General features: G+C 43.8%; 1 protein-coding gene across 3 annotated transcripts; it reads left to right on the top strand.

Annotated features, from left to right (window-relative positions):
* Positions 1-662: 662 nt before the first annotated feature.
* Positions 663-25,941, top strand: LOC132451458 (transcobalamin-1-like). Of its 3 annotated transcripts, none has more exons than XM_060044042.1 (4): positions 663-780; positions 1,100-1,244; positions 1,963-2,099; positions 2,180-2,483. In XM_060044042.1, exons 1-4 carry the CDS (start codon positions 717-719, stop codon positions 2,239-2,241), a joined length of 408 nt encoding a protein of 135 aa, XP_059900025.1. In that variant the 5' UTR covers positions 663-716; the 3' UTR covers positions 2,242-2,483. The 3 variants fall into 3 exon arrangements, with proteins under 3 accessions (XP_059900025.1, XP_059900026.1, XP_059900027.1); XM_060044043.1 differs by lacking the exons at positions 1,100-1,244; positions 1,963-2,099; positions 2,180-2,483 and adding exons at positions 24,860-25,001; positions 25,350-25,486; positions 25,644-25,941 and having other exon boundaries at positions 670-780; XM_060044044.1 differs by lacking the exons at positions 663-780; positions 1,100-1,244; positions 1,963-2,099; positions 2,180-2,483 and adding exons at positions 24,378-24,527; positions 24,860-25,001; positions 25,350-25,486; positions 25,644-25,941.
* The last annotated feature ends 2,006 nt before the right edge of the window (positions 25,942-27,947 follow it).

Raw genomic sequence — 27,947 nt, 5'->3', positions numbered from 1 at the left:
TCACCTCTACCTGCTCTGACCCCTGAGGGGGTCACCTCTACCTGCTCTGACCCCTGAGGGGGTCCCCTCTACCTGCTCTGACCCAGGAGGGGGTCCCCTCTATCTGCTCCAACCCTCACCTGGAGGGGGTCACCTCTACCTGCTCTGACCCTCCCTAGGAGGGGGTCCCCTCTACCTGCTCTGACCCAGGAGGGGGTCCCCTCTATCTGCTCTCATCCTCCCCTGGCGATGTGATTCTTTTGAGGAAGCACAGGCCCATGTTTCTCACTAAATTGTGTGTATTTGCACCCTTTCAACGTTCAGGTTTACGCTGCCAACTAAAATAAACATAAAGTATATAAATAAAGTATTCATGCAAATGTAAAAAAAAAATTGTGCCGTTGAAGGGGGTACTCAGTTGAAATGATATCGTAGAGGGGCCATGATATTAGAGAGGTTTGAGAATCACAGCCCTGACTGAAGAAGCCTACAAGGAGGAAGCTGGAGCTCACATCCCGTCGAGCGATGGATAAGTCGGTTAACTGTTAAACCTGCAATCATATTGCTCGGAATACAAATATTATTATCCGTCTGACCTTGAAGCCTGATGTGTGTTGCTGATAGTCACATGACCTACAGAACAGTATCAGGGGCGGGGGGAGTGTGGTACACTGTGTGGTACCTGGCTCAGGTGGGTATTACGGAGGTTGGCGCAGGTGTAGAAGTCGTCCCTCAGAATGGCCTCCTCAGCTCTGCTCTCGTTTCTCCTGCTGCTCTCTCTCTCAGGGATCCTCGCCCAAAGTAAGCCTGGAAACGACTCCACACACATTCAGACCTCCCTCCCCACATCCGTTGGGTTCAATGTGACGATAGGTCATTCATGTTTTGTCTTTACCTGTCTTTGTCTTAAGTACCTGAATATTGACTGTGACACACTGTTTAGGACTTGAAGATGTAAAGTACTGTTTTCTAAAGGGTTGCCATGTTTTGAGTTGAGTAGAGAATAATGGCACTTTGTTTGCAAACCTCGCTGAGCAAAAAAACAAAGTAGCCACTCATTGTCCACAACATGGCGCCCTTCTGTGAGTTTGGTCTTTAAAGAACCACCAATTGTGACCAGATGGAGGACAGCTGCCCTTCAACCTGGTGGTGGTGAACAACCAACCCAACAGCAAACCAATGATGTACTCCGCACACGCCCCGCCCGGAGGTGTTCTGATCGGGGCCATGACCAAGCTCGCCAAGGCAACCAACTCACACTTTAGGTAAGTCACGATTGATTGGTTGAACATGTTTGTGTTCGTATTGAGCATCACTCCAAAGTCTAAGCCAGAGAAATTCAGGATGGATTAATTGATGCCCAATAACAAACTCCCTGAGGGGATCAGTCGAGCTTGATTGATTGATGGATTTAGTTTGACCATTCTTGACACAAAAATATGAAACAACAACCTGTGCCATACATTATATCAATAAAGATAGTCTGGGATGACACAGTAAAGCCGTAAGGCTTATTTCCAATGTGGTCCTTATAGGGCAGGAGACAGGGACAAGTGGCAGCATATCATACATACATCAGACATGTATCATTCATACATGCATACATACATACATCATTCATAAGACACATAAAAACATAAATGACTGTTTCAAATACACATGACAAATACAAATTGCCAACAGTCTAAGATTGGTGTCCAAACCATTTTTTAGACACCAACACATCTCCACATCACCAGTGTCCCACATCCTTTTAACAGACAAGTGGTTTCATCTTCAATTGAATGAAAGCAGGCTGGTGTTTCTCCCCTGTGGTATGTTTGTTCAGAGCAAAGATGTTGAGTGAAAGGTTTACATAAAGCCTTTGTGACGGACAACGCAAATGAGCCTGACTGCAGTGGTTTGGAAGGTGTTTCATGAAAGCAGTCCCCTGCTTTTAGCCCCGTCTGTCCTATGTAATCCACTACGTGTGTTTCCTTGCAGCTTCACCTCCTCAAAGAACGTCGACTACGGAGCGTTCCTGGTGAGCGTCAACGGTTTGTCTGGGAACGACCAAGACCGGACATACTGGGAGCTGCTGATTAAGGGAGCAAACAAAGTCCTTATCACAGCTGATGTTGGTAGGTGTGTGCGTGTGTGTATAAGGTTTATCTTTTATCTTGCTATGAAACATAAACCTTGAATCATGTCTGTGTTGCAGGCATCAGCTGTTACATTCCTCAAGCCAATGAGACGGTTATCCTGAATTATACAAAGTGGTAGACAGAGATCCCCTCTCTGGATTACTAGCAGCCTATTCCATGCAGAAAACAGGATCCTGGAAACAATAATCAATAATCAGTTGATTCACTTGATGCCTATTATCAAGACAACTGGCCTCTGGCACAAATCGTGCCTTAGATTGGATTAACAAAGACTACTGCAGAGGGAAGCACCTGAAAGATTCTCTCAAAGTCATCATGAATAAAACAAATGTTCCTCCACGCCTTTGCAGATTATTTTGAATGTTATTTGCTTGTGTTATGTTATTTGTCTGTTCCATGGAAAGCTGCCACATGTAAATACTACCAACAAAAAATTAATCAATCAAATCCATCAACCAAAATGGTCAGAGGTATAACGAAGTACAAAGGTAAAACTTTAAGATACAAATGAATGACCTGTGGCTGCTTGATTGAGACAAGGTCGACTTTGTTGCAATAACGGACAACCACAGACAGCTTGTGAGCAGAAGTATCAAAAGGGTTATTTCAAAACGGTGAGGGTAAGCGGGAGGACGAATGTCCAATCTGCTAATTATGTTTCCTCGTGGTGGCGAGATGGAGGGGGGGGGGGGGGGGGGGGGCAAAAACCCGGGAGTCTGCACTTTCAGTTTTTCCTCTCGCTTAAAGGTCCCATGGCATGCCACCAGGCATCAACTGTGTTAATGTCTCTCTCTCCCTCCCTCCCTCCCTCCCCCTCCCCCTCTCTCTCTCTCCCTCCCTCCCTCCCCCCCTCCCTCTCTCCATGTCGGACATCGCCGCCCTGTGTCATTTTGTGCTCTTTGCTGATTGGCCGTTCTCCTACCTGGAGACGATAACAGACTGTTGTGAGCAGAAGTATCATGGGGGTTCAATCAAAACGGTGACGGCAAGCGGGAGGGTGAGTGCCCAACGTAACGTCCTCCCGGTCTGGGGTCAGTTTCCTGCAGTGTTGCAAGATTGGACCGGAATTCAGACCAAATCTGACAACCCTGGTCTCCTGTGAGGCCTTCTGGGGTGAACTGGAGGCTGGCAGGACGACCAAAGGAACAGACGTGAGACACGGTGGGCAGCACACACAGCAGCTCGCCCTCTCCCAGTGTCTCCACCCTCATACTGGGTGGCCACCATCCTTCCTCGAGAGGGGAGATTCTCTCTGCCTCTCTCTCTCTGGTTGCCTCACGGCCGGCAGGGGGGTTCCCATTGGTTCCATCGGTAACCAGGTAGAGGCTGTGCTTAATAACACAGGTTGTCAACAACTTATCCCAGTTTTTGGAGGGCCGTTGTCCAAGGTACTGATCTTCAGCCCCCCCTGTGGAGGGCCTTCGGCGAAGACGTGGGGAACCTCAGGGCTTCATGCCTAGAATCACACGTCTTCAAGGTTACTGAAACAGCATTCTATCCCCTTCGAGGTATCAATGCTACCTCAATGTAGCTTCCTGCTGTGTGGCTCGATGATGTCATCTATTTGTGGTGTTTTGAAACACTATAATGCAGCAGGTCAGTTCTGTTGTGTGTTATAAGTATAACTTCAATGAGTAATACTTTGCTTATCTCACAAGCATCACTCAGTATAGGATTTCAGGAGGTGTATATTGTGTTTGATATGTTTTTATTCATATTACGATGAATGTATTGTACCCCTCTTGACATTCAGTTTTATAAATGTATTTGTTGTATTTATTTGATCGTATTATAATTGTTCAGAGGCAGGATGTAGACCAGAGGCAGGTTGAGGTTTATACACTAGAAGTTTTTAATCCAAAAAAAATGTATGGAACAAAAAAACAAGCAAGGCCAGGTTGAGATGTGAATTGTCCGGGTTCCAAAGCCTGGGCCTTATTTACAAAGCTGCCATCTTGGTTCCAAACAGGAGCATAAATACTGCTGAGGTTAGAACCAAGATGGCCGCCAGGGGCATAAGGTCCATACTCTCCCAGTGAGAGCGATCCAAAGAAGGGACCTCTGTCTAATAAGTGGTGTAGTTCAGGATCACCTTCTCCCTGGCCTGAGGAATGTAACAGCTGATCCCTGCAACACACACAACATTCAAGTCTTATAATTCCTAGGAAGTTGGAAGATCATATATCATAGATGCACACTCACACACACACACACACACACACACACACACACACACACACACACACACACACACACACACACACACACACACACACACACACACACACACACACACACACACACACACACAAACACACACACACACACACACACACACACACACACACACACACACACACACACACAAACCTACCAACATCAGGTCTGATAATGGTGTTGGTGTCTTTCTGAACCAGCAGCTCCCAGTATGTCCGATCTTGGTCGTTCCTACACAAACCGTTGACGCTCACCAGGGACTCTCCATAGTCGACGTTCGTTGAGGAGGTGAAGCTGCAAGGAAACACATTTAGTGAACAACATGGGACAGATGGGGCTAAAGGTTGGTGGACTGAGGCACACTTTCCAAACCACTGCAGTCAGGGAAGAGTCTGGCTCATTTGCATTGTCTGTCACAAACCTTCACTTGAACTGGACCCAAAGCATGCTCAACTTCTTTGCGGAAAAAAACACCAAAAAATTGGAATAAGTGTGCTTTAATATCATCTAAGTTAGATCTTTTTTTCATGGATTTCCAAAGATAGTGTGTTGCAAGTCTGACCAGACGAAAGCCGTTATTGGGCATTCCTCCATCCTCTTTTAGTCTCTGGTGAGGACTTGGACTGACTCTAAAGCATACAAAGAGAAACAGAGAAACATGACTTACTTGAAGTCTGGGCTAGAGTTGTTGAGCCTGGTCATGGCCCCAAACAGAACCCCTCTGAAGGGAGTTTGGGCAGAGAACACGTGACTGATTCTGCCCGGTTGGTTGTATTTCACCTCCAGGAGGAAGGACAGCTGACCTGTAGCTGGTCACAGTTGGTGGTTCTTTAAAGACCAAACTCACCAAAGAAAGGAGCCATGTTGTGGACAAAGAATGAATACTTTGTTTTGTGTCCAGTGAGGTTTCAAATCCACGTACCACAATGCTCTTCTCAACTCAAAACATGTCGCGCCTTTAGAAAACAGTACTCGACTAGTCAAATCCTAAACATTGCAACACAGTATATATTCTGAGACGTTAGACCAACACAAAAGTTAGTATAGTTAATACAACTAAAAATCTGCTTGCTCTCGCTAATAGCAAACTAATATGACCTGTTGTCACATTGAACCCAACGGGTGTGGGATGAGAGAGGTGTGTATGTGTGTGGAGGTCATTCTTACTTTGGACGAGGAACCCTGAGAGAGAGAGCAGCAGGAGAGACGAGAGCAGAGCTGAGGAGGCCATTCTGACGGATGACTTCAAATACCACTCTCAGACCCACCTGTGCCAACCTTATACCCGACTGTGCCCGCTGACCCGCCCCTCCCTGCAGCTTGCACCACTTCCTTATAATGTTCTGCAGGTCATGTGTCTATTATCAATTTGCAACACCCATCAAGCTTCCCCCCGCGTAGCTTGCCACACCTCAGAGACTGTTCGGAAGCCAAGTGATACCCACCGACATCCGAGCCCCGCAACAGATACACCGACCTGCACAACCAGAAAGATGCCATGAACGTCTTCTTACTGAAACACCTCTTGTTCAGCTTTTCCTGGACTTCCTCATCTTCTTAAAAGTATGGTTGAAAAGGTAGTATGTCGATGTTAGGGATGTTTTGCGAAGAGTAAAAACCAAAATATCCCTGCAGTACTGATGTACCCCTAGGGGTAGGCGTACCCCTACCCCTACCCCGTTGGAGTACCACTGATACCGGGACTGGAAGGAACCATTTGGGCCATGGCGGAGGAGAGTGATATAAAATAATAAAATGTCTTATGCAAACAAAACACTAGGCACACACCCAACCTCTGAGTCTTGTCAGGAAAGCCCTCTCAATTTGTCCGCTTAGCCCTCAATATTTACCTAAAAAAATAGACCAATAACACATTTTGTGTATATTCATCCTCTCCGGGGATGAAGGAATGACTGATTGACAGTGTGGTGTGAGAAAACCCTCCAACCTGGTTCATAGCCTCGGTCACAACCCTCGAATTTCCAATTTATTTGTTTCTTATAAACTAGTTTTCTCAAAAAATACATGTGGTAGCATCTGAGCCAAGACCTGTTCTCTAAAAAAAGTTTGTCTTCATTCCAAATCAGGAAGGCATGTCTGAATCATGACATAAAATGTTTCACACACCTGACAATCAACAGGTGTCATGTGTGGAACCTGTTGCTTGTGCCTTTCTAATTGTTCAGAATTGACCAGGTGTTTTTGCCAACCAAAAACCACCCGGGCCAGGCCTCCATCGACTGCGAAGGCGATTCTGACATACAGTGTTGGGGAGTAACGGAATACATGTACCTTAGTTACGTATTCAGAATACAAATTATGAGTAACTGTATTCCGTTACAGTTACAATTTTAATAGTTTTATTTTTAGTATTTAGAATAGTTACATTGTTGAAATCAATGGATTACCTGACGATTCTTATCTGCTTCACAAGTTTATTCGTGCTTTCACACCAACAGCATTTAGTGCGCACTAAACAAGTTTTGTCCCTTGGTTCAGTACGTTTGCGTTGGTGTGAATGCAACCACCTCACTTTGATGTGCACCAAATCAGCCGGACGAGACCTCCCTGAAGAGTTGGTCTCGGTTCGCTTCCAAACGAACCCTGGTGCGGTTTGCTTGAGATGTGAAAGCGAACGCACCTCGGTCCGATCCAGTTCTTAAAACCATACGCCAACGTATACAACGTATACGCCATACGCCATACGCTAACCCTAACCCTAACCCAATAGACAGCACTAGAAAAAACATGAACGTCTGATTTGCAATAACGAGGTGTTACGAGTAGCGTATGTGGGTGCGTGAGAATGGCAGTGTGAGTGTGTGTGAGTGACGTCAGCGAGTGAGTGGACGAGCGAGGAGAGCGAGCGGTAGCATGTGTGTGTGTGTCTAGTGAAGAAACGAAAGAGTCCGGTACCCATCCTGTCAATAATCGGTGGCCGCTTCATTCCGACCTATAAGCAGACCAACTGCCGGTCAAAGCACACAAAGCACACAAATCACTAGAGACAGGGATCACACAGGCTATTTTTGCGCGCTTGGCCCACACTTGGAGAATTTCGCAGGCTGTGGAGAAATTCAATCCTCCGTAGCCACGGAGAGCTGTCATCACAGAGAGGCCATCTCGTCGCAGACTTACGGCATCGATAAGAGGAGCAGTGCGTTGCGCGTCCGTCCCCATTCAAAGTCAATGGGGATCAGTCAACGGACGGAGGCAGTGGGCACGAGGCGCCCCGTGCCCACTACCTCCGTCAGTTGACCGTTGCCCATTGACTTTGAATGGGGACGGACGCGCAATGCATTGTGGATCCGTCCGTTCAGTTGGAGCGTTCGCCACCGTCAGAAAGTTAAAAAATTTTCAACTTTTTCGGCAGCGACGGTTCCGTCATCCAATCAGATCGCGTATGCAAATGTGACGCGACTCGGGCTCTGACGATACTGGAAAGCGGGAAAGCGGGTCATCTTGCCTCGCAACAAACAGGCAGAAGCGGGAAGAACCCGGCGAAGCGATTTGATTGGCTGACGGATGCCTCTGCAAAGACTACTCCCCCATCCGTCAGCCACGCCTTCCCACGTCCGTTGACTGACGGTGCAGTGGGCACGAGGCGTGGCTACATGCCCACTGCACCGTCAGTCAACGGACGTGGGAAGGCGTGGCTGACTGATGGGGGAGTAGTCTTTGCAGAGGCATCCGTCAGCCAATCAAATCGCTTCGCCGGGTTCTTCCCGCTACTTCCTGCTTGTTGCGATGCAAGATGACCCGCTTTCCCGCTTTCCAGTATCGTCAGAGCCCGAGTCGCGTCACAGTGCTTAAATATGCAGACGCGATCTGATTGGATGACGGATCCGTCGCTGCCGAAAAAGTTCAACATTTTTCAACTTCTTGACTGAGCCGAAGGCTCCAACGGAACGGACGGATCCACAATGCATTGCGTGTCCGTCCCCATTAAAGTCAATGGGGATCACGCAACGGACGGAGGTAGTGGGCACAGGGCGTTTCTGGGGATCAGTCAACGGACGGAGGTAGTGGGCACGGGGCGAAGGCTAGCCTACTTATCGCTTGAAAATGTATCATTAAGACCAAGGTTTCAGTATCGATCAATTGTTTTTTAAAAACGTATCTAAAGTATAATGTCACAGTATACATCCATTAATTAAACAAAACTAGTTTGAGATTGATATCCCATTGTCTGTAATTGTCGCGCGGCGTCCTGCTACGCGGTCCACTACCTCCATCTAGTGGCTACTTGACGTCAGTGGTCCTTCTCCTGACACACCAGTCTACAATCTTCAATCACCATTCCCTACTTCAGCCGGGGATCTCCTACCAGCCGGCGCCAGTTCGTCGTTACGTCTACCTAGTTAGTATCGGTCCTACAAGCATTCTTGAACATCTGTCTCTAGCCTGACCCCTTGATAACCATCTCTCCTCCTCTCTAGTAGGCCTACTCCCCCTGCCACCGAACCCCTGCCTGCCTGACTACCCGCCTGTCGTCGAGTCCTTGCCTGCCTGACTGCCTGCCCGTTACCGGATGCCTACCAATAAATCCCGTTCCCTTTACCCCGTCTCTGCCTTCCTGTGTCCAGCACTCCCCACGTTCTGTTCCATAACACTTCATCATCAAAATCATATAAACATTTGTTTTGTACAAGCGTGCAAGAGAGGTAGGGCCATAAAAAATAAAAAATGCAGTACAGGGAACAAAATACGGTGAGTGAATGTGAAAAAGAAATCTCCAGGGTGCAACTAAGTACAAAACAATGTGCCATTTCCTATTTATTTGATCAGTTTCATTGTGGAGAAACTGTGTTCCCAAGCGGCTTTGCTTACAGCAGGCATCTCCAAACAGCGGACGCGGACCGGGTCCCGACCAAGTGACGGTCCTATACGGACCCATGACCCATTTAAATAATGCAGGTTTTTTTGTGTAGTTTTTTTTATAATGTTTTTAATGTTTTTTTTATATTTCAATATGCAAAGCATGCTTATGTTAATAAAGACATTTCTCACTGAAATACAAATTGAAAGGCAGAATAGTCCGTAGTGCAGCATAAAAACAGCAAAAAGTAAAGATCTTCACATAGCAAAGAATAAGATCATGCACTCACCGAACTCCCCCCCCCCCCTCCCTCCGTCTGTCACGGCATGTGCGTAATAGCGTCAAAATAATAATCAAATCGTTTGTTTACCGTAAGAGCAATTTGGAATGAGAAAATGGCTTGCTAGAAAATTAGGATAGATGACCACGAAAACAGACATTTTAAAGATGCCTGCACTGACCGATCAACACAGTCTCACTCCGATAACGTCAAATACCGACTGTTGGCAAAGGCCCTTTAGCGTCGGTGACTGACGGGAAAGGTACCCTTTTTAGTCGGTCGGTGACGGTAAATGTACCCTTCGGCGTCTTCTGCATACGGAATGGGGGGTGCCTCACTACGTCTCTAATAGACGCTGTGAGCATCTTTCCTATTGGATAGTTTTTAGGATATTCTTCTGTGAAAATGGCGGACATACTTTTTATCCTGGGTGGAAAATATGATATTTTAGCATAGTTAAACCATTAAAAGTGTTTATGTAAAAAAATGTAGCGAGAAATGGGCATTTTACTTTCATAATCGTCGTTCGGCGAATGTGAAGGATGTTTGGTTTGATAGATATGACGAAGAATATTTCATTGGGCGATAATGGCCGGCGTACAGGCATCCCGGGCTCACGAAAATAGGTGACACTGTCACGTTATTTAATCTATTGAAACGTGATCAGGTACACGTATTTTCTAAATGTTCGTGTCAAAAAGCACAATTTTCAAACTCATGCATATCAATTGGAAGTATTTGTCGTGATTTAAGCACGACTTCCATCTAAGGTTCTGTCCGGGAGCTTTCTCCCTATTGTCCCTTAAGGAGCTCCGTACAGAACATTTATTGTTAAAAATTGTCTGTGATAACTAAGAATATGACAGCTTTTCCAGTCTCACCAATATGCGCACAGATCGCACGGTTTGACACTTTCAAAATGCGTGCAGTACATACGCCAAATGACCATTTCGTGTGCATACGATACACACACACACACACACACACACACACACACACACACACACACACACACACACACACACACACACACACACACACACACACACACACACACACACAAAAAAAAAAAATCTCAGAAAAAAATATTTACAGGAAGTTTTTCTAAATAATTTTTTTGGCCTGAAGTTATTCCCAGACCTACACCGTAGCCATCCAACCTGCATATCTGAGAATCAGGCCTCTCTTTAATCATGACAAAATGTATGAGAGAAATACACATTAACTTTTGACTCATAAGCGGCGTGGTGCCGGCTCCTTTTGACCTTTTGACCCCAGACTTCTGGGGGAATAGCTGAATCAATTCATTAGTCAATCAAAAGCATGTAAATATCTTCCCGGTGGCGTAAGAGGGAGAGGGAGAACGCTTCCGGGCGATTGCAACGGTGCCACACATGAGCATATTCGAACATGTTTAATGGTAGTAATTAGCTGTCGAAATTGGAGGCCTTAATCAACAATGAGCAGCTATTGATTTGCTTCCCGATAGAAATTTGTGACAAATGACATGTTATTTAGCCTCTACACGTTGAGTTGAGTCCAATGACACCAAGCATGACACTCTAGAAAATGGTAACATGTATTTTACATGGTACACCTAGGTCTAGGACATGATCTCGGTGTAGCAAGAGGGCGAGCTTGATCTCATTGGACTCAGCTTAACGTGTAGATGCTAAATAACATGTCATTTGTCACAAATTTCTATCGGGAAGCAAATCAATCATCCTCATATCATGATAGCTGCTATTAGAAGAAAAAAATGTAGGGGCATGCATTCGATTTCGTTGAATAACCATCCCACCCTCGTTAACATGGGAAGATAGCCTACTACTCTTTACTCAAATGCATTTGTTATCCCAATGCTGCAGCAAAAATGGATGAAAATATGTTGTTAGCATCACAACATCGTGTGGCTTGGACATATCAAGGATATTGACATTTGGATACTCGCTTCAGCTTCAATGAGTTTGCTTAGATATGATTAAGTTTCTAAATATATCGAGACCAGACATTGGCAAACTTAATTTTATCATCAGTGTGAGGAACTAAAGTAACACGGTTATGTGCAAGAACAATAAGTCACTTACGAAATGAAATCGGTTTGACTCTTGCAACAGGAGAAATTGTGGCTCCCTTCTGCAAGAGTAGTCGTTGAACTCTCATTTACCGACCAGCAGCATGTTGTTTGGGTGCGCCTCTCAAATGTACCCGTTTAAAATCAATAAATTCATAATTGTTTTATTTCGTCAGCACGGGGGGGCCACAGGGTGGGCCAAGGACATGTCTGCAGGGGCACTGCCCCCCGTAGGCCCCAATGTAGGACCGCCATTGATCACATGATGTGTCTTTTGTCCAAATCTATGTTAATGTTTGTAGATGAAAGAAAAAGAAAAAAATAAAGATGAAGAAACATTAATACTAATAAACAACCCGACACAATACAGATACACAAACACACATGCGCACATTCTCACTCAGAAGCTATACAGCTAACTGGACAAACAGCGACCAAGTCCAAATGACATAATCTTTACACATGGAGGAGCGGAGAACAGAGTTACGTTAGAAATTATACACATAAGTAGAAATCATAATGAGAACATTAATAAATGACACCTTTAGTTTTAAAAACTTTTGACTGCAAGAAGAGATGATGAATCAACGTAAGATATTTCACATCCATCACAATGTCATCCGGGCTGGATGACTTTGGCAAATGCTGGTCAAAAACCACAATATGTTCACACCTGTTGGTACGCTTAGAGCACTACCACACAAATACACACGCACACACACACGCACGCACGCACGCACGCACGCACGCACGCACGCACACACGCACACACACACACACACACACACACACACACACACACACAAACATTCAAGATTCAAGTATTTATTTGTCACATGCTTAATTTGAGAAACAAAAAGCAGTGTAATGGGGATTGCGACTGCAACTCCCAGCTGTGCAAAGTTTAATAATTGAAACGTAAGAAGATTGGATTAAATAAATAAAATAAAAAGTTTATGAAGAGTGGGAATTATGCATTCATTGTACGTATGGCTTGGGGGGAAAAAAAATCTTCTCAGTCTTTCTGTTCTGGCCTTTTGAGAACGAAGCCTCTTTCCAGAGGGCAACCATTGAAACATTATATGGCCTGGGTGATGACAGTCCTTTAAAATTGTGTTTGCCCTTGACAGGCAACGCCTAGTGTAGATGCCCTGAAGTCCAGGGAGTGCAGTGTTGCTGATTTTCTCGCCACACCTGATGACTCTATGCAAGGCCTTCTTATCCTGAGAGTTGCTATTTCCGTAACAGGTTGTGATATTTCCAGAAATAACCGGCTCTATTGTTGCTGAGTAGAATGTTTTCTGCAGCTCTCTGGATATTCTGAATTTGTTCAGCTTTCTAAGATGGTACAGACGCTGTCTTGCTTTTTTTCACCAGGTGCGAGATGTGTGATGTCCATGAAAGGTCCTTAGAGATGACTACTCCGAGATATTTAAAGTGGCTCACTGCCTCCACCAGGGCACCATGGATGTTCAGTGGTGTGTGATGTAGCCTCTGCTTGTCCCTTCTGAAGTCAACCACCAATTCCTTTGTTTTGGCAATGAGTTCAGTTCAGGCAGTTGTCATTGCACCATGATGTCAGCATCTTGAATTCATTTAGATAGGCTGTAATATCGTTGTTGGAGATGAGTCCAATCACTACTGTAACATCCGCAAATTTGACTTGTATTTGGCTTTACAATCATGGGTGTATAGGGAATAAAGCAGGGGGCTTAGAACACATCCTTGGGGGGCACCAATGTTGAGAGTGACAGTATTCGACATGGAGCTCCCAATCTTCACCGCCTGTGACCTGTCCGTCAAAAAGCTGAGAACCCAGGAGCAGAGAGATGTATTAAGACCTAGATGTTTGAGTTTGGTGACTAAAATATTCGGCACAATGGCGTTAAAGGCCGAGCTATAGTCAATGAACAGCAGGCGTGCGTAATTCCCCTTCCCTTCGTCCAGGTGGGAGAGAGTGGTGTGGAGGACATGGGATATGGCATCATCAGTACTTCTATTGGGTCCATAGGCAAACTGAAGAGGGTCTAATGAGCCAGGTGTTGATGAAGTTGAACATATAAAATCTTTTACCAATCTCTCAAAACATTTTATCACCACTGACGTCACGGCTATAGGGCGGTGATCATTGAACCATCTTCCATGATCGTCATTTAGTCTGAAAATATCAAATGTAACAAATATGTTGAATTCAACATAGAGATTATTTAGAAATAATACATGTAATGGAATAAAGAGTGCAATGATCTCATTGGTATCATTCCACTGCTTTGGCACCGACTCACTCACAGTGACCAGCCCACACTGCCCGCCATCCTATCTCTTTTCAATCTAGTACACAAACACAGATCATCATGTATATTTATATAATTATGAATAGTTATTTATATTGTTATCCATAGTTATTATTAATTTAGTAATTACTGTAATAGCTAGCATTAATATAGTTCAGTTTATATTCTATAAATTGCCTACATATTATTTGATTATTTTCTTAAAAGTAAGATTCTGTGTTGATGTCTTATGTCTGTTTGTGTGTGTGTGTGTGTGTGTGTGTGTGTGTGTGTGTGTGTGTGTGTGTGTGTGTGTGTGTGTGTGTGTGTGTGTGTGTGTGTGTGTGTGTGTGTGTGTGTGTGTGTGTGTGTTTGCGTGCGTGCGTGCGTGTTTTGGAAAGAATAATGTTTCATGGGAGGGTGTGTGTGTGTGTGTTCATGGGAGGGTGTGTGTGTTATAGGGGTTGCAACCTACTTCAACTTTACTATTCCTCATTGCTGCTTTGAAAGGTCTTGCCACACCATTCCACTATAGAAACTATCATATGATATGTGTTCTGTCCTTCTATGTTAATTTTTGTAGGTAGTGAATAAAGATCGTAGAGAATAAGCAGTAAGCAAGAGTCTTCACAAATACTTACCCTTCATGCAGCAGTTGTCCAATCAACTCGGACTTCAGCATCACACACCAATCAGAGTCATTTAAGCCCCATGGAAACATATATTGACGCGACATCTTCACAATAAAAGTGGAGCCGCCAAAAAAAAGGCAACAAAAATACAGAAAAAATAATGAAGCAGAGGAAGAAATAATAATTACATTAAAAACAAGACAAAAAACCGACAAATAGACGGACTGATTGACCGACAAAAGTTAAATAAACACACATACAAACATTGTCACTCAGAAGCTACACAGCTAACTGGACAAACAGCGACCCAGTCAAAAAGTCATAATATTTACACATGAAGGATGGGAGAACAGAGGTATGTTTTTCATTTTATCATTTTGAGAACATCAATGAATAAGACCTTTGTGTTTATAATATGGTAAACCTCTTGACCCTGGGTTTTATTTAATTTAATTGTTCAGCGTTAGGATGCAGACTCAAAGGCAGGTCGAGGTTTAAACACTTTTGACTGCAAGAAAAGATGAAGAAACAACGTAGGATATTTCACAAACATAGCAGAGTCATCAGGGCTGGATGACTAAGAAAGTAAGGATCAAGAAAGATGTATATCTGTGTAATGGTGTTGCAAAAATTACTTAATATGCCGAGGGCATATTGCAAAGTACCCTGGCACATTGCCTAGTTACTAGTCTGGGGTGTGTTATCCTCTTGCCCTCACAACGTCTTCCCTGAGGGTTTTCTATAAAAGCAGGGGCACCAAGAGCAGTAACCTCACCAACGACTCCCATCGCTGCAGAAGAACACAACCAGTGAAGATCAACCTTCTAGACATGGCTGCAGGTAGGAGATACATCACCTTTCACTTTTAGGGTAAGGGTTAGCCATCGGGTTTTGGACAAACATTAAGAGTTTACTAATTTCTCAAACCATAGCTGGATTAGGCTTTATATGTCCACTACTTGTTCCTAATGCTTTTCCTTGTGCTGTTGAAGTGAGCTTTAAACTGGTGGTGGAGACTGCTGATGGCAACAAGAGAGTTGAATACAAACCTGCTTCGCACTACCTCCAGAAACTCGGTTGGGCGTTGAATGAATATGAAGATTCAGTCTCAAACTTCAGGTTTGTTGTGTAGTCAAAATGTGTTGGCCCCTATTATGTCCTCAATCCTCATTTATCAATCATCTGGTGCATGGAAACAGAGCAAGTCCTGCATCCCATTTTACTTCCTCTACATAATCTGAAAGATTTTACAATCCTTTCTGATTTGTAAAAGATTTTTATAATAATAAGTCCAGATGTTCATTATGAATCAAAGTAATTTACCTGTTGTCTATTTCTGTGTCCTCATTACAGTTTCAAAACTGCAGGCAAATTTGGATTGCCACCTTATTTGACCCAGGTGACTTTTGGTAATAACACTCTTACCAAAAATGACACCAGCTACTGGCAAATTCTGGTGAAAAACCACAACATGATAACACCTGTTGGTAAGCTGAGAGAACTACGACAGACACACACACACGCACATGCGCACACACACGCACACACACACACACACACACACACACATTTTTTTATAAACTAGTGATGTGAGTTTTCTGAAAAAACGACATGTGATAGAATCTGAGCCAAGACCTGTTCTCGACTTTCTATATGAAGGTGTTCCCCTTTGGAGTGGTGGAGGACTCTGCTTTTCTCCTCATGGACTTAAATATTCTGGGCAACTTTGGACAAGTATTAGCCGGTACCAATAGATAACCCCCAGAACCATCGCCACAGGATGTCCTCAAGACTCTGTGATCTCCTCAGTCCTGTTCACCCTCTACACCAACGACGAAAGAAGTGAGAATCCTGATATGGTGTTTATCAAATACTCTGACGAATCAGTCACCGTGGATACCACCAACTCAGCGCAGCAACTGCAGTCTGCGGTGGACGACTTCTCTCTCTGGTGCAGGGATAACCATCCCACCTTGAACATCTCTAAAACCAATGGGATGGTCATCAACTCCAGGTGCTCCTCCACCAGCCCCCCTGCTCTTCAGGTAGATGGCCAGATGATCGAGAGACTGGAAGAATACCAATGCCTCGGTTCCATCATTGATCACCAGTTCACCTTCAGAAGTAATACAGACCGCATCTCCAAGAAATGTCAACAACACCTGGACTTTCTCCGGAGGCCAAGACGGCTACAAGTCGACATGTCAACACTGCAGTCACTCTACAACTGCTTCATTAAACCCACCCTCACCTTCAGCATCCTGGCATGGTTGGGATCCCTGAGAGAGGTGAACAAATGTCCCCTCAACGGGATCATGAAGATGAGCGGGAAGATCGCTGGACAGCCACAGACTACTCTCACAGCCATGCACGAAAAACAGGCCATCAGGAAAAGCAGACGGATCATGTCGGACCCCACCCATAACCTCATCAACCAGTACCATCTGCTACCTTCAGGAAGGAGACTTCGGTCCCTGCCCCTAAGAGACAAACCAGCCATGTCCACCTTTGGTCCAGCATCCATCAGGCTGGTGAATAAACAGTAAGCCCTCCCCATCCCACCCAACCCATCGCTTCAGACTTCAACCTATTTACTTTCCCCCAACTAACAATCTACTCTCCCTTCCCACACCTCCAACCCTACCTACGCCTCCACCCATACCCACAGGGTTTTTATAGCTTTTAAGAATTGATTTATTCTCGTACGTGATTACTAACTATTGATTGTTGAAGTATGTCTTGTTTGCATGTGCCTGACCACAAATGAAGTTCCCTCACAGGAAGAATAAAGTTCTTTGAATTTGAATTAAACCCTGACTCTTAAGGCCCTCTGATCCCCCTCTGTATGAGCGCACTGCACTGATGGACGACTCTCTGCGGTGGGTTTTGTAATAAGACACAGAATAACAGTGTATAACAATAGCGTGGTTCATTGTGAAGTATTTCCTTTAGCTAACCCAGCAAGTTGGCAAGAATACAATGGGGAGTTTGTTCTAGAAAGGTGTCAAATCGTGCTGTTGATCATTCCAGCTCACTTTTGTATTTCTGACTCTCTTGGTAACAGACTTTCAATGTTATCTAAGTTCTTCTTGATTCCAAATCAGGAAGACATGTCTGAATAAGTAAGATGTTTCACACACCTGACGACCAACAGGTATCAGGTGTGGAACCTGTTGCTTGTGTTTTTCTGATTGGTCAGATTAGACAAGGTGTCCTTTGCCAACCAAAGACCACCTGGCCCAGAACTCCATGGACTACAAAGAGTATGCTGACATAATACACACTCAAATTAATTTCTTCATAACAACCAACCAGATGTCTGAAGTAAAGTGTTCATTTTTTAAAGGGTTTCAATCGTGGAATCTTTCAGATTACCAAGAGAAGGTAAACCTGGACGGGGTGACTAGGTCTGTTTCCATGCACCAGATCATTGATGAATGAAGATTGAGGAAGTACAACACATTTTGACTGCATGCCTGAAGGGTGACGCTGTTGTCGAAAAGTAAACCAATGCCCACTGGAGGACCTGCTGTTGGTTTGCAGAAGATCTGAAGCTCAGCCTCACAGGTCCATCAGCAGTCTTCACTACGAGTTCAACGATCACCTCAACAGGACAAGGACAAGCATTGGGAACATGTAGTAGACATATATAGTCTAGTGCAGCCACAGTATGAGTAATGCAGATCCTAATGCTGCTCAAAATCATAATGACACATAGTGAGCAGTGATGTTCTCTAAAGATCCTAAGCGAAAGCAGGCCTTTACAGATTAAACTTCCATTGTATTTCCTACTCTGGGGGAATGTGCTCCAGTTACAGAAATATGTTATCAGCTGTCAATCAACCCCAATTCTTCCTGATTCCAAACTAATTACAGATGACAGACCAGTGTATGTTTTTCACATCCCTTGGAAGAGACGTCCTGATTGGTGCATTCCAAGACAAGGTGAGTCCAAAAGCAAAAGTTGGGTATAAAGCAGGGGCCCCAAGAGCATTAACCTAACCAACAAGTCCCATCTCTGCAGAAGAACACAACCAGTGAAGATCAACTTTCTAGACATGGCTCAAGGTAGGAGATACACCACCTCTCACTTTTAAGGTTTGGGTTAGCCATCGGATTTTGGACAAACACAAGAGTTTACTTATTTCTCAAACTATAGCTGGACTAGGCTATATATGTCCACTACTTGTTCCTTATGCTTTTCATTGTGCGTTTGAAGTATCCTTTAAACTGGTGGTGGAGACTGCTGATGGCAAAAAGAGACGCGAATACAAGCCTTCTTCGGACAGCAATGCTCTTGGGGCCCCAGACGGGCGGCGTTGACTGAATTCGAAGAATCTGTCTCAAACTTCAGGTAGGTTGTGTGGTCAGAATGTGTTTGCCCCTTTTAGGTCCACAACATCATTCAACCATCATCTGGTGCAGGACAACGGAGCCAGTCCTGCATCCCATTCCTCTACAACATCTGAAAGATTAAATGATTAAATGATAACAGATATTCATTATGATTGAAAGTAATTCATCTGTTGTCTATTTCTGTGTCCTCATTACAGCTTCAAAACTGGAGGCAGATTTGGATTGCCAACTTATTTGACCCGAGTGACTTTTGGTGATAATATTGTGACCAAAACTGAGAACAGCTTCTGGCAAATTCTGCTCAAAAACCACAACATGATCACACCTGTTGGTAAGCTGAGAGCACTACGACACACACACTGACACACACACACACACACACACACACACACACACACACACACACACACACACACACACACACACACACACACACACACACACACACACACACACACACACACACACACACACACACACACACACACACACATATATATCTATACATGTGGTAAATTTTTATTGGCTGTTGATATTTAGATGTGTTTCATCTGGTTTCTCAGCACTAGACAACTACCGTGTCCAGGACAGTGACGTGATCATCCTGCGTTACATGGCCGTGTGATCCTGACTGTGGCGCCATCTTCCTGCAGGGTCCTGAATTACACTGAGTGCTGATCGACTCTCCTTAAACATGATGATCATCTAGTCTGAAGATATCAAATGTGATTTGGAAGTGAAACATATGAATTGGAATAAAGGATGGAAATTATCTAATGCGTATCATTCCACTGTTTTCGCACACACTCACTCCCAGTAACCAGCCCTCACTGCCTGCCATCCTATCTCGTGGATGTACACAAAAACAGATCTTCACGTATGTTTATATAGTTATGAATAGCTATTAATATGGTTCTTTATAGTTATTATTAATACAGATATCAATAATTAGAATTAATATTTCAGTTCATATTGTATAAACTGCCTACATATTTATTTCTTAAAATAAGATAAACAAAACAGTGCAAACATTACATTTATTTGAATGTATTAATTTTTAACCATACAGTACAGGTTCATTAATTCGAAAGCTTTGCAAAGAGTTTACAGAGAAATGTCACATAATGGACATAAATATTGTGTATTCAAGGGTGTGTTTGTGTGTTTCTATGTAATGTGTGTGTGTGTGTGTGTGTGTGTGTGTGTGTGTGTGTGTGTGTGTGTGTGTGTGTGTGTGTGTGTGTGTGTGTGTGTGTGTGTGTGTGTGTGTGTGTGTGTGTGTGTGTTTTTGAAAGAAAAAGTGTGTGTTTTTGTGTGTGTGTTTTATGGGAGTGTGTGCGTGTGTTACGTGTCCCATAAACACATTGGTGTTGCAACTTACTTCAGCTTTATTTTTGCTCACAATTGCTTTGAAAGGCCTTGCCAGACCATTCCATTATAGGAACTATCAGGTGATATGTCTTTTGTCCTTCAACGTTAATGTCAAAATGTGTTAGCCCCTTTTAGGAACTCATTCCTCATTCATCAATCATTTGACAGTTTACTTCTTCTACATATAAAGAAAGACTATGTATTGATTATATAATCTGAATTAGAATATTTTAACCCGTCTGAATAAACTATACTTTATAACAGAAATCATGTTGGTCACTAGGAATTACTGTAAAGTAGGCCTAATTTACCTGTTGTCTATTACTGCGTCCTCTTTGCAGGTTCACAAGTGAAAGCAAAGGTCTTCCTGCGCTTCACAACCATCAAACTGTGACTGTGGCGCCATCTTCCTGCAGATTACTGAATTACACTGAGGGCTGATCGACAATCTTGCAATATTTGTCGCTCACTTTACAGTTTTTCTCAGTCGCTTTGGTTCATTTCTCAGATCAGAATTGAAATTCTCAAAACTACCTGTTCAATCTTCACATCAGTGTGTCGCTTGTGCACATGAAAAAAACAGTTTCTCATTTATTTGAACACGTTGCAAATGCTTTGGTACATCCATGCACATGATTATGTACAATTCTCTGCTCTTTCCTACATTATCAATTGCTTATGTCATGTTGATCAAAATGTATTGCAATGCTCTTTATGGAATAGTCTCACCCCCACAACATTTAGGTATTAGTTCATTGCATAAGTCTTTACATGCAAAATGGTTGAACAAGTTGTCATAATGTGTCAAGCATATTTCTATACATTTCTATACACTGGCGTTAGACTCTTTTTTTTGTTCTTTTTTCTAAATCTGTCCTGAATTGGTCAATTGCTACCAGGTGAATCTTGACTTTCTCTAAAGAAGGGAAATGTGTGAAGTGTTAGATCAACCAACGATCAACCAGTACTGGAATAGCTCAAAGGTGCATCTCCTGAACCATGAACTGGCAAGTATATATATAGCTGGAGCACAACACAATGTTACATTGTCTGAGAATTTGTGACCCAACAGACAGGAACGTCAGGAGTTGTAGGATGACTGCACTGTAATTCCTACAGCAATGCATGTACAGTTTTACCCTAAGGAGATGTTCACATTTCTAGCAATGACATGTTCTGTCAACAAATTACAGTACAAACAGTCAAAGCGTAAATGTGAATCTTGTCCAGTCTCTTGCAATCAATCTCCCACATACACTAAGGTGTAACTTACAATTTACAATAATTGTCTTCAAAACTTTAGCCATAGTTTACATCAGAACATCCCTCCAGAGTACACTGTTATATTGACAACACGACTAAGCAATTTGACTGTCTTATCCGTAGACAATGACACAAGGACTTGTCATTCTGATGGCACTGACATGTTCATTGAAACAGATATTTACTTTTGAGAGATTAACTAAGGATTTTGAGCAAGAGACTGGCCTTTGCAGGTAATCCATGGTGTTTTGCTATTTGAACGCATTGTTTTGAGAAATGCACTTACTGGTTTGCAAATTTAAATTCTGATCTGAGAAATGTACCAAAGCAACTGAGAAAAACTAACAAATGAGTGATTTGATATGGAAATTTGTTTAAAAAAGCGACATGGAGGTCGAACCTATAATGAAATAAAGGGTTGAATTTCTCATAAGAGTATCATTCAATTTTGTTCAGACACAAACAGACAGACAAACAGACCCACACAAAACATGTTTTAGTTATTTAAGAAATGTCTCTTATAGACATAAATACAAAAGGAGACAGACAGACACAGTCAAGCAGACATACACATGCATATAGGCAGACAGACGGACAGACAGACAGACAGACAGACAGACAGACAGACAGACAGACAGACAGACAGACAGACATACAGACAGACAGACAGACAGACAGATTGAGGGAGAAACAGGCAGGCAAAGAGACAGAGAGACAGAAAGAAGGACAGACGGACGGACAGAGAGACAGAGGGACAGACAGGCAGTCAGACAGATGTTGGAGGCAGTGCAGTGCTTCAATACTCTTGTGGTGCGTTGACTCTAAAGTTCAAAGAATTCAATGGTCAAAACGTTTGACAGAACACACAAAATAGAGGCTTTTGTAATACCTACAGCTAGTACATTTTCAGAGCTCTCATTTCATCAACCAGTTTCCAGTTAAACACGATCAGTATAAAATGAGCCATAGTTATTTAACAATTATAACAATACTGATTATATGAAGGAGGACGTCACCGGCTCTAGCCCAAGGTGGATATCACAAAGGCTAACCATTGCGGACATGGCAGAGCCTAAACAACCTCAATATTTAACCTAGACAGACAATGTTAAGCTTAAACGGTTACGGTATTTCTTATTACACTGGCGCTAAAATTATTAACCGATTGGAAATACGATAGTTTTACATCAGGGTTTATCTATGGGGACCCCGTTTATATGGCTAGAGGCTAGCTGCTTGCTACATATGCAGTATACTCCCGATAGAAGCTAAATCTGAGACTACAGAGAACAATGGTATGAACCTCATCATTTTCAAAACTTATTTCGAGCTAGATGTGAAATAATAACAACAATAGCACACTTTTCCTGGTTGCTACAAGTGATGACACACAAACGACAACACACATTCACAAACACACACATTCACACACACTTGAGAAAAATTGTTTTCAACTATTTTACGTTATTCAAATGGTGTGCATGTGTGTGCGTGTGCGTGTGCGTGTGCGTGTGCGTGTGTGTGTGGGTGTGTGTGCGTGTGTGTGTGCGTGTCCCATACAGCCTGTGCACTAACCCCTCATCCCCACGGTTAGCGACATGATGATACAGTTCTGTGAGTCATGTGACTCTCAGCAGCACACATCAGGCTTTAAAGTCAGACATGTTGCTCATCCAGTGAAGTGGGTGAATTACACATTCTGCAATCCGACCAAGGCAACAGATACATTCTATCTGCACAACTAGAAATGTAAGATATGAATGCCAATTGATATCGGATATCAGACTGTTCTCAGTTTTCGTCGTCACTACATTGCTGTTTTTAGTCCTGTTTTCCAGTTTTGTCGTCCTCACAGCCTCCAGTTCACCCCTGAAGGCCTCACAGGAAACCAGTGTTGTCAGATTGGGCCAGACTGCTGGCCCAATCTGGCCCAATGGGCACTGGTTTACTTTGCAACAACAGCTTCGCCCTTCAGGAATGCATTCAAATTGGGTTTTACATCCGCAATCCTCATTCATCAATCATCTGGTGCATGGAAACAGACCCAATTTACCGTCTCTTTATAATCTGAAAGATTAAATGATTGAAACCCTTTAAAAAAGGCCACTTTACCTCAAAAATCTGCATGGTTGTTATGAAGGAAAATTATTTGAGCGGGTATTATGTCAGCATCTTCTTTGTAGTCTATGGAGTTATGGCCCAGGTGGTTTTTGGTTGGCAAAGGACACTTGGGCAATCCTGACCAATCAGAAAGACACAAGCAACAGGTTCCACACTTGACAGCAGTCGATTGTCAGGTCTGTGAAACATTTTACACCATTCATGACACATGTCTTCCTGATTTGGAATGAAGAAGAATTTAGATTACATTAGACGTCTGTTACAAAGCGAGTCAGAAACACAATGGGAAACTGGAAAGTTCTCAAAAGGATGATTTTACACCTTTGCAGAACAGACTCCCCATTGTATTCTTGCCAACCTGCTGGGTTAGCTGAAGCAAGTACAAGGTAAAGCTGAATGAGAGGAGATACCGTAAGAGGGCATTGATATCATATTTCTGGATGTGCAGGTCAGTGTATCTGATGCGTTGTTCGGATGTCAAAGGATATCACTTGGCTTCCTGAACAGTGTCTGAGGTGTGGTGAGCCACGCTGGGGGAAACTTGATGCGATTTGCTAGGGCCGGCGATCGGCATAGGCGAGCTAGACCGCCTAGGGCGACAAATGCGTTGGGGGCGCCCTCTGGTGGCGCCCTTAATCAGTCATTTAAAATATACGACGCGAACGGAGAAGGGAGGGGGCGCGGGAGCAATCGCCAGGGCGGCCCGAAACCGTCACCGAAACCGTCACCCCCCCCCCCCCCCGCTCGGAAGACCTGTCCAGGGCGCAAGTTGATTTCGAGCCGCCTAGGGCGCCGAAACGGCCAGCGCCGGCTCTCTTCCAGAACAGTATGAGGAAGTGTTGCAAGCCGCAGGGAGGGGCGGGTCAGCGGGCACAGTCGGGTATAAGGTTGGCACAGGTGGGTCTGTAAGTGGTACTTGAAGTCGTCCGTCAGAATGGCCTCTTCAGCTCTGCTCTCGTCTCTCCTGCTGCTCTGTCTCTCAGGGATCCTCGCTCAAAGTAAGAATGACCTCCACACACATACACACCTCTCTCATCCCACACCCGTTTGGTTCAACGTGACAATAGGTCATATTTGTTTGCTTTAAGCAATAGCAAACCACTTTTTAGTTGTATTAACTTTTGTCCTTAAGTGTGTTAGTCTAAAGTACCAGAATATTGACTGTGATAATGTTTAATGTTTATTCAGAGTTGAGTTTTGAGTTGAGTAGAGCATTGTGGTACGTGGTTTTGAAACCTCACTGAACACAAATTCTTCGTCATTCTTTGTCCACAACATGGCTCCGTTCTGTGGTGAGTTTGGTTTTTAAAGAACCACCAACTGTGACCAGCTACAGGTCAGCTGTCCTTCCTCCTGGAGGTGAAATACAACCAACCGGACAGAAACAGTCACGTGTTCTCTGCCCAAACTCCCTTCAGAGGGGTTCTGTTTGGGGCCATGACCAGGCTCAACAACTCTAGCCCAGATTTCAAGTAAGTCATGTTTCTCTGTTACTCTTTGCATGTGTAGAGTCAGTCCAAGTCTTCAGCAGAGACTAAGATGATGGAGGATTGCCCAATAACGGCTTTCGTCTGGTCAGACTTGCGACTCACTATTTTTGGAAATAACTTGATGATATTAAAGCACACTTACGCATATTTGTTGGTATTTTTTTCGCAAAGAAGTTAAGCATGCTTTGGGTCCAGTTCAAGTCAAGGTTTGTGAGAGACAATGCAAATGAGCCGAACTCTTCCCTGACTGCAGTGGTTTGGAAGGTGCCTCAGTCCCCTACCTTTAGCCCCATCTGTCCTATATTGTCCACTAAATGTTTTTCCTTGCAGCTTCACCTCCTCAACGAACGTCGACTACGGAGAGTTCCTGGTGAGCGTCAACGGTTTGTCTGGGAACGACCAAGACCGGACATACTGGGAGCTGCTGGTTCAGAAAGACACCAACACCATTATCAGACCTGATGTTGGTAGGTTTGTGTGTGTGTGTGTGTGTGTGTGTGTGTGTGTGTGTGTGTGTGTGTGTGTGTGTGTGTGTGTGTGTGTGTGTGTGTGTGTGTGTGTGTGTATCTACGATAAATGATCTTCTAACTTCCTATGAAACATAAAACTTTTACGTTGTTGCAGGGATCAGCTGTTACATTCCTCAGGCCAAGGAGAAGGTGATCCTGAACTACACCACTTATTAGACAGAGGTCCCTTCTTTGGATCGCTCTCACTGGGAGAGTATGGACCTTATGCCCCTGGCGGCCATCTTGGTTCTAACCTCAGCAGTATTTATGCTCCTGTTTGGAACCAAGATGGCAGCTTTGTAAATAAGGCCCAGGCTTTGGAACCCGGACAATTCACATCTCAACCTGGCCTTGCTTGTTTTTTTGTTCCATAATAATTTTGCGATTAAAGACTTCTAGTGTATAAACCTCAACTTGCCTCTGGTCCACATCCTGACTCTGAACATTATAATACGATCAAATAAATACAACAAATGGCTTTATAAAACTGAATGTCGAGAGGGTTACAGTAAATTTATCGTAAAATGAATCAAAACATATCAAACACAATATACGCCTCCTGAAATCCTATGCTAAGTTATACTTGTAATCAGATGATAAACAAAGTATTACTCATTGAAGTTATACTTACACAACAGTACTTGCCTGCTTCATTATAATGTTTCAACACACCACCGAAAGATGACATCACCGAGCACAGCAGGCAGCTACATGGACGTAACATTAATACCTCGAATGGGATAGAACGCTGTTTCAGTAACCTTGAGGACGTGTGATTCAAAGCTGGGCCTTTCACATCAAAAAGAACCAAGAGCCAGTTCCGGGCAGGTGCTAGCATGGAGCCCTGAGGTTCCCCACATCTTCTCCATCTTACGTTCTGTGGAGGGTCGAGACGCCGAAAGCCCTCCACAGGGGGGACTGGAGATTATTTCATTTAAATATTACTGATCTTGTTTTACCTCATTTGACCAAATTGTATTTTATCCCTAATACTCAATGCACCGCGGGTCAGAGATGAACGAAATTTCGATTAATCTATTCGTCTTGTGCATTTGTTGTAATTGACAATAAAGCTAACTTTGACTTTGACTTTGACAACGGCCTTTCCCCAAAAGACAAATATTTGGACAAGTTGGTGACACTCGGTTTTATCAAGCACACCATCATGCATCATGATTACCAATGGTCAATCGTCCCCCAGCCTCCAGTTCAACCCAGAAGAACACACAGGAAACCAGTGTTGCCAGATTGGGCCAGATTTCCGGCCCAATATGGCAACACTGCAGGAAACCGACCCAGACCGGGAGGACGTTACGTTGGACAATCATCCTCCTGCTTGCCGTCACCGTTTTGAATGAACCCGCTTGATACTTCTGCTCCCAACAGTCTGTTAATGACGCCAGGTAGGAGAACGGCCAATCAGCAAAGGGCATGAAAAGACGGGGCGGCGATGTCAGACATGGAGAGAGGGAGGGGGAGGGAGGCAGGGAGGGAGGGAGAGAGAGAAAGATCCACACATTTTTATCATTATAAAATCGCTATTGTAATATAAATAAATATATAAATAAATATCAGTCCAAACCAGTCTCCCCTTGGCCCATTTTTTCTCATCTAATTTTCTCCCGAAATGACGTCAAATGACGCGTTTGACATCATTTCGGGAGAAACCTCTTGTCCCGCTAGAAGGGCCGAGGACTACAATACACTTTTGGTGGCAAATTTGCCGCAAATTTTTCCACCAATAAGGAATGAGAGGGGGCGGGAGCTCGCGTACTGAGGGCGAATGAGGGGGACGGGAGACCGGAAACAGGTGGGCGGGGCAGCGAGCGCAATGCACTGTGGTAGTTGGAGGTTTTCTTACTTTGAGCCAGAGAGACCATGAAAACACTCTTTCTGCCTTTTTTCAGGCTAGGATGAACCATTAAAGGCTTTTATTTTGAAGGTAATTTTAAACCGGAGGTTCTGTTTATGTCATTGGATGGAGGCTTTTTCCTTTTACAATGAATGACGTTGTTGGTTTTTAGGCATTTTGTTGACTTTTTATCACTCAAAGTCGCCCAGGGATGTGCAGACAGACCACTCGCTTATGATGCTACAATGCAAACGATAATACGCAACGAGAAAATGTCTGCATCCGGTACGTCATGAACTAGGGCGTGTCTAGGCTCCCATGATGCGGAATCAAATCTCTCCTTGATGCTGCCCTGCGCCATTGAGCAGTTTTCATAGGAATGAATGGGCGCCATTTTTTTATCCGCTGTCCTTTCTTTAATAGGTCCACGCATTTAAGTTTTTATGTTTTGATTGAGCCACTAATTTCTTCTTCTCTCCCACCTGTGATGAGTGAACACCTGCGACAGGTGCTGATGGTGCACCCTTTAAATAGGTGACGGAGTGCATGACGGGGAGAAGGCGGATG

This window comes from Gadus macrocephalus, chromosome 22 (assembly GCF_031168955.1).
Source record: "Gadus macrocephalus chromosome 22, ASM3116895v1".
Lineage (NCBI taxonomy): Eukaryota > Metazoa > Chordata > Actinopteri > Gadiformes > Gadidae > Gadus > Gadus macrocephalus.
The sequence above is the reverse complement of the archived record's forward strand: the minus strand, read 5'-3'. Positions and strand labels throughout refer to the sequence as shown.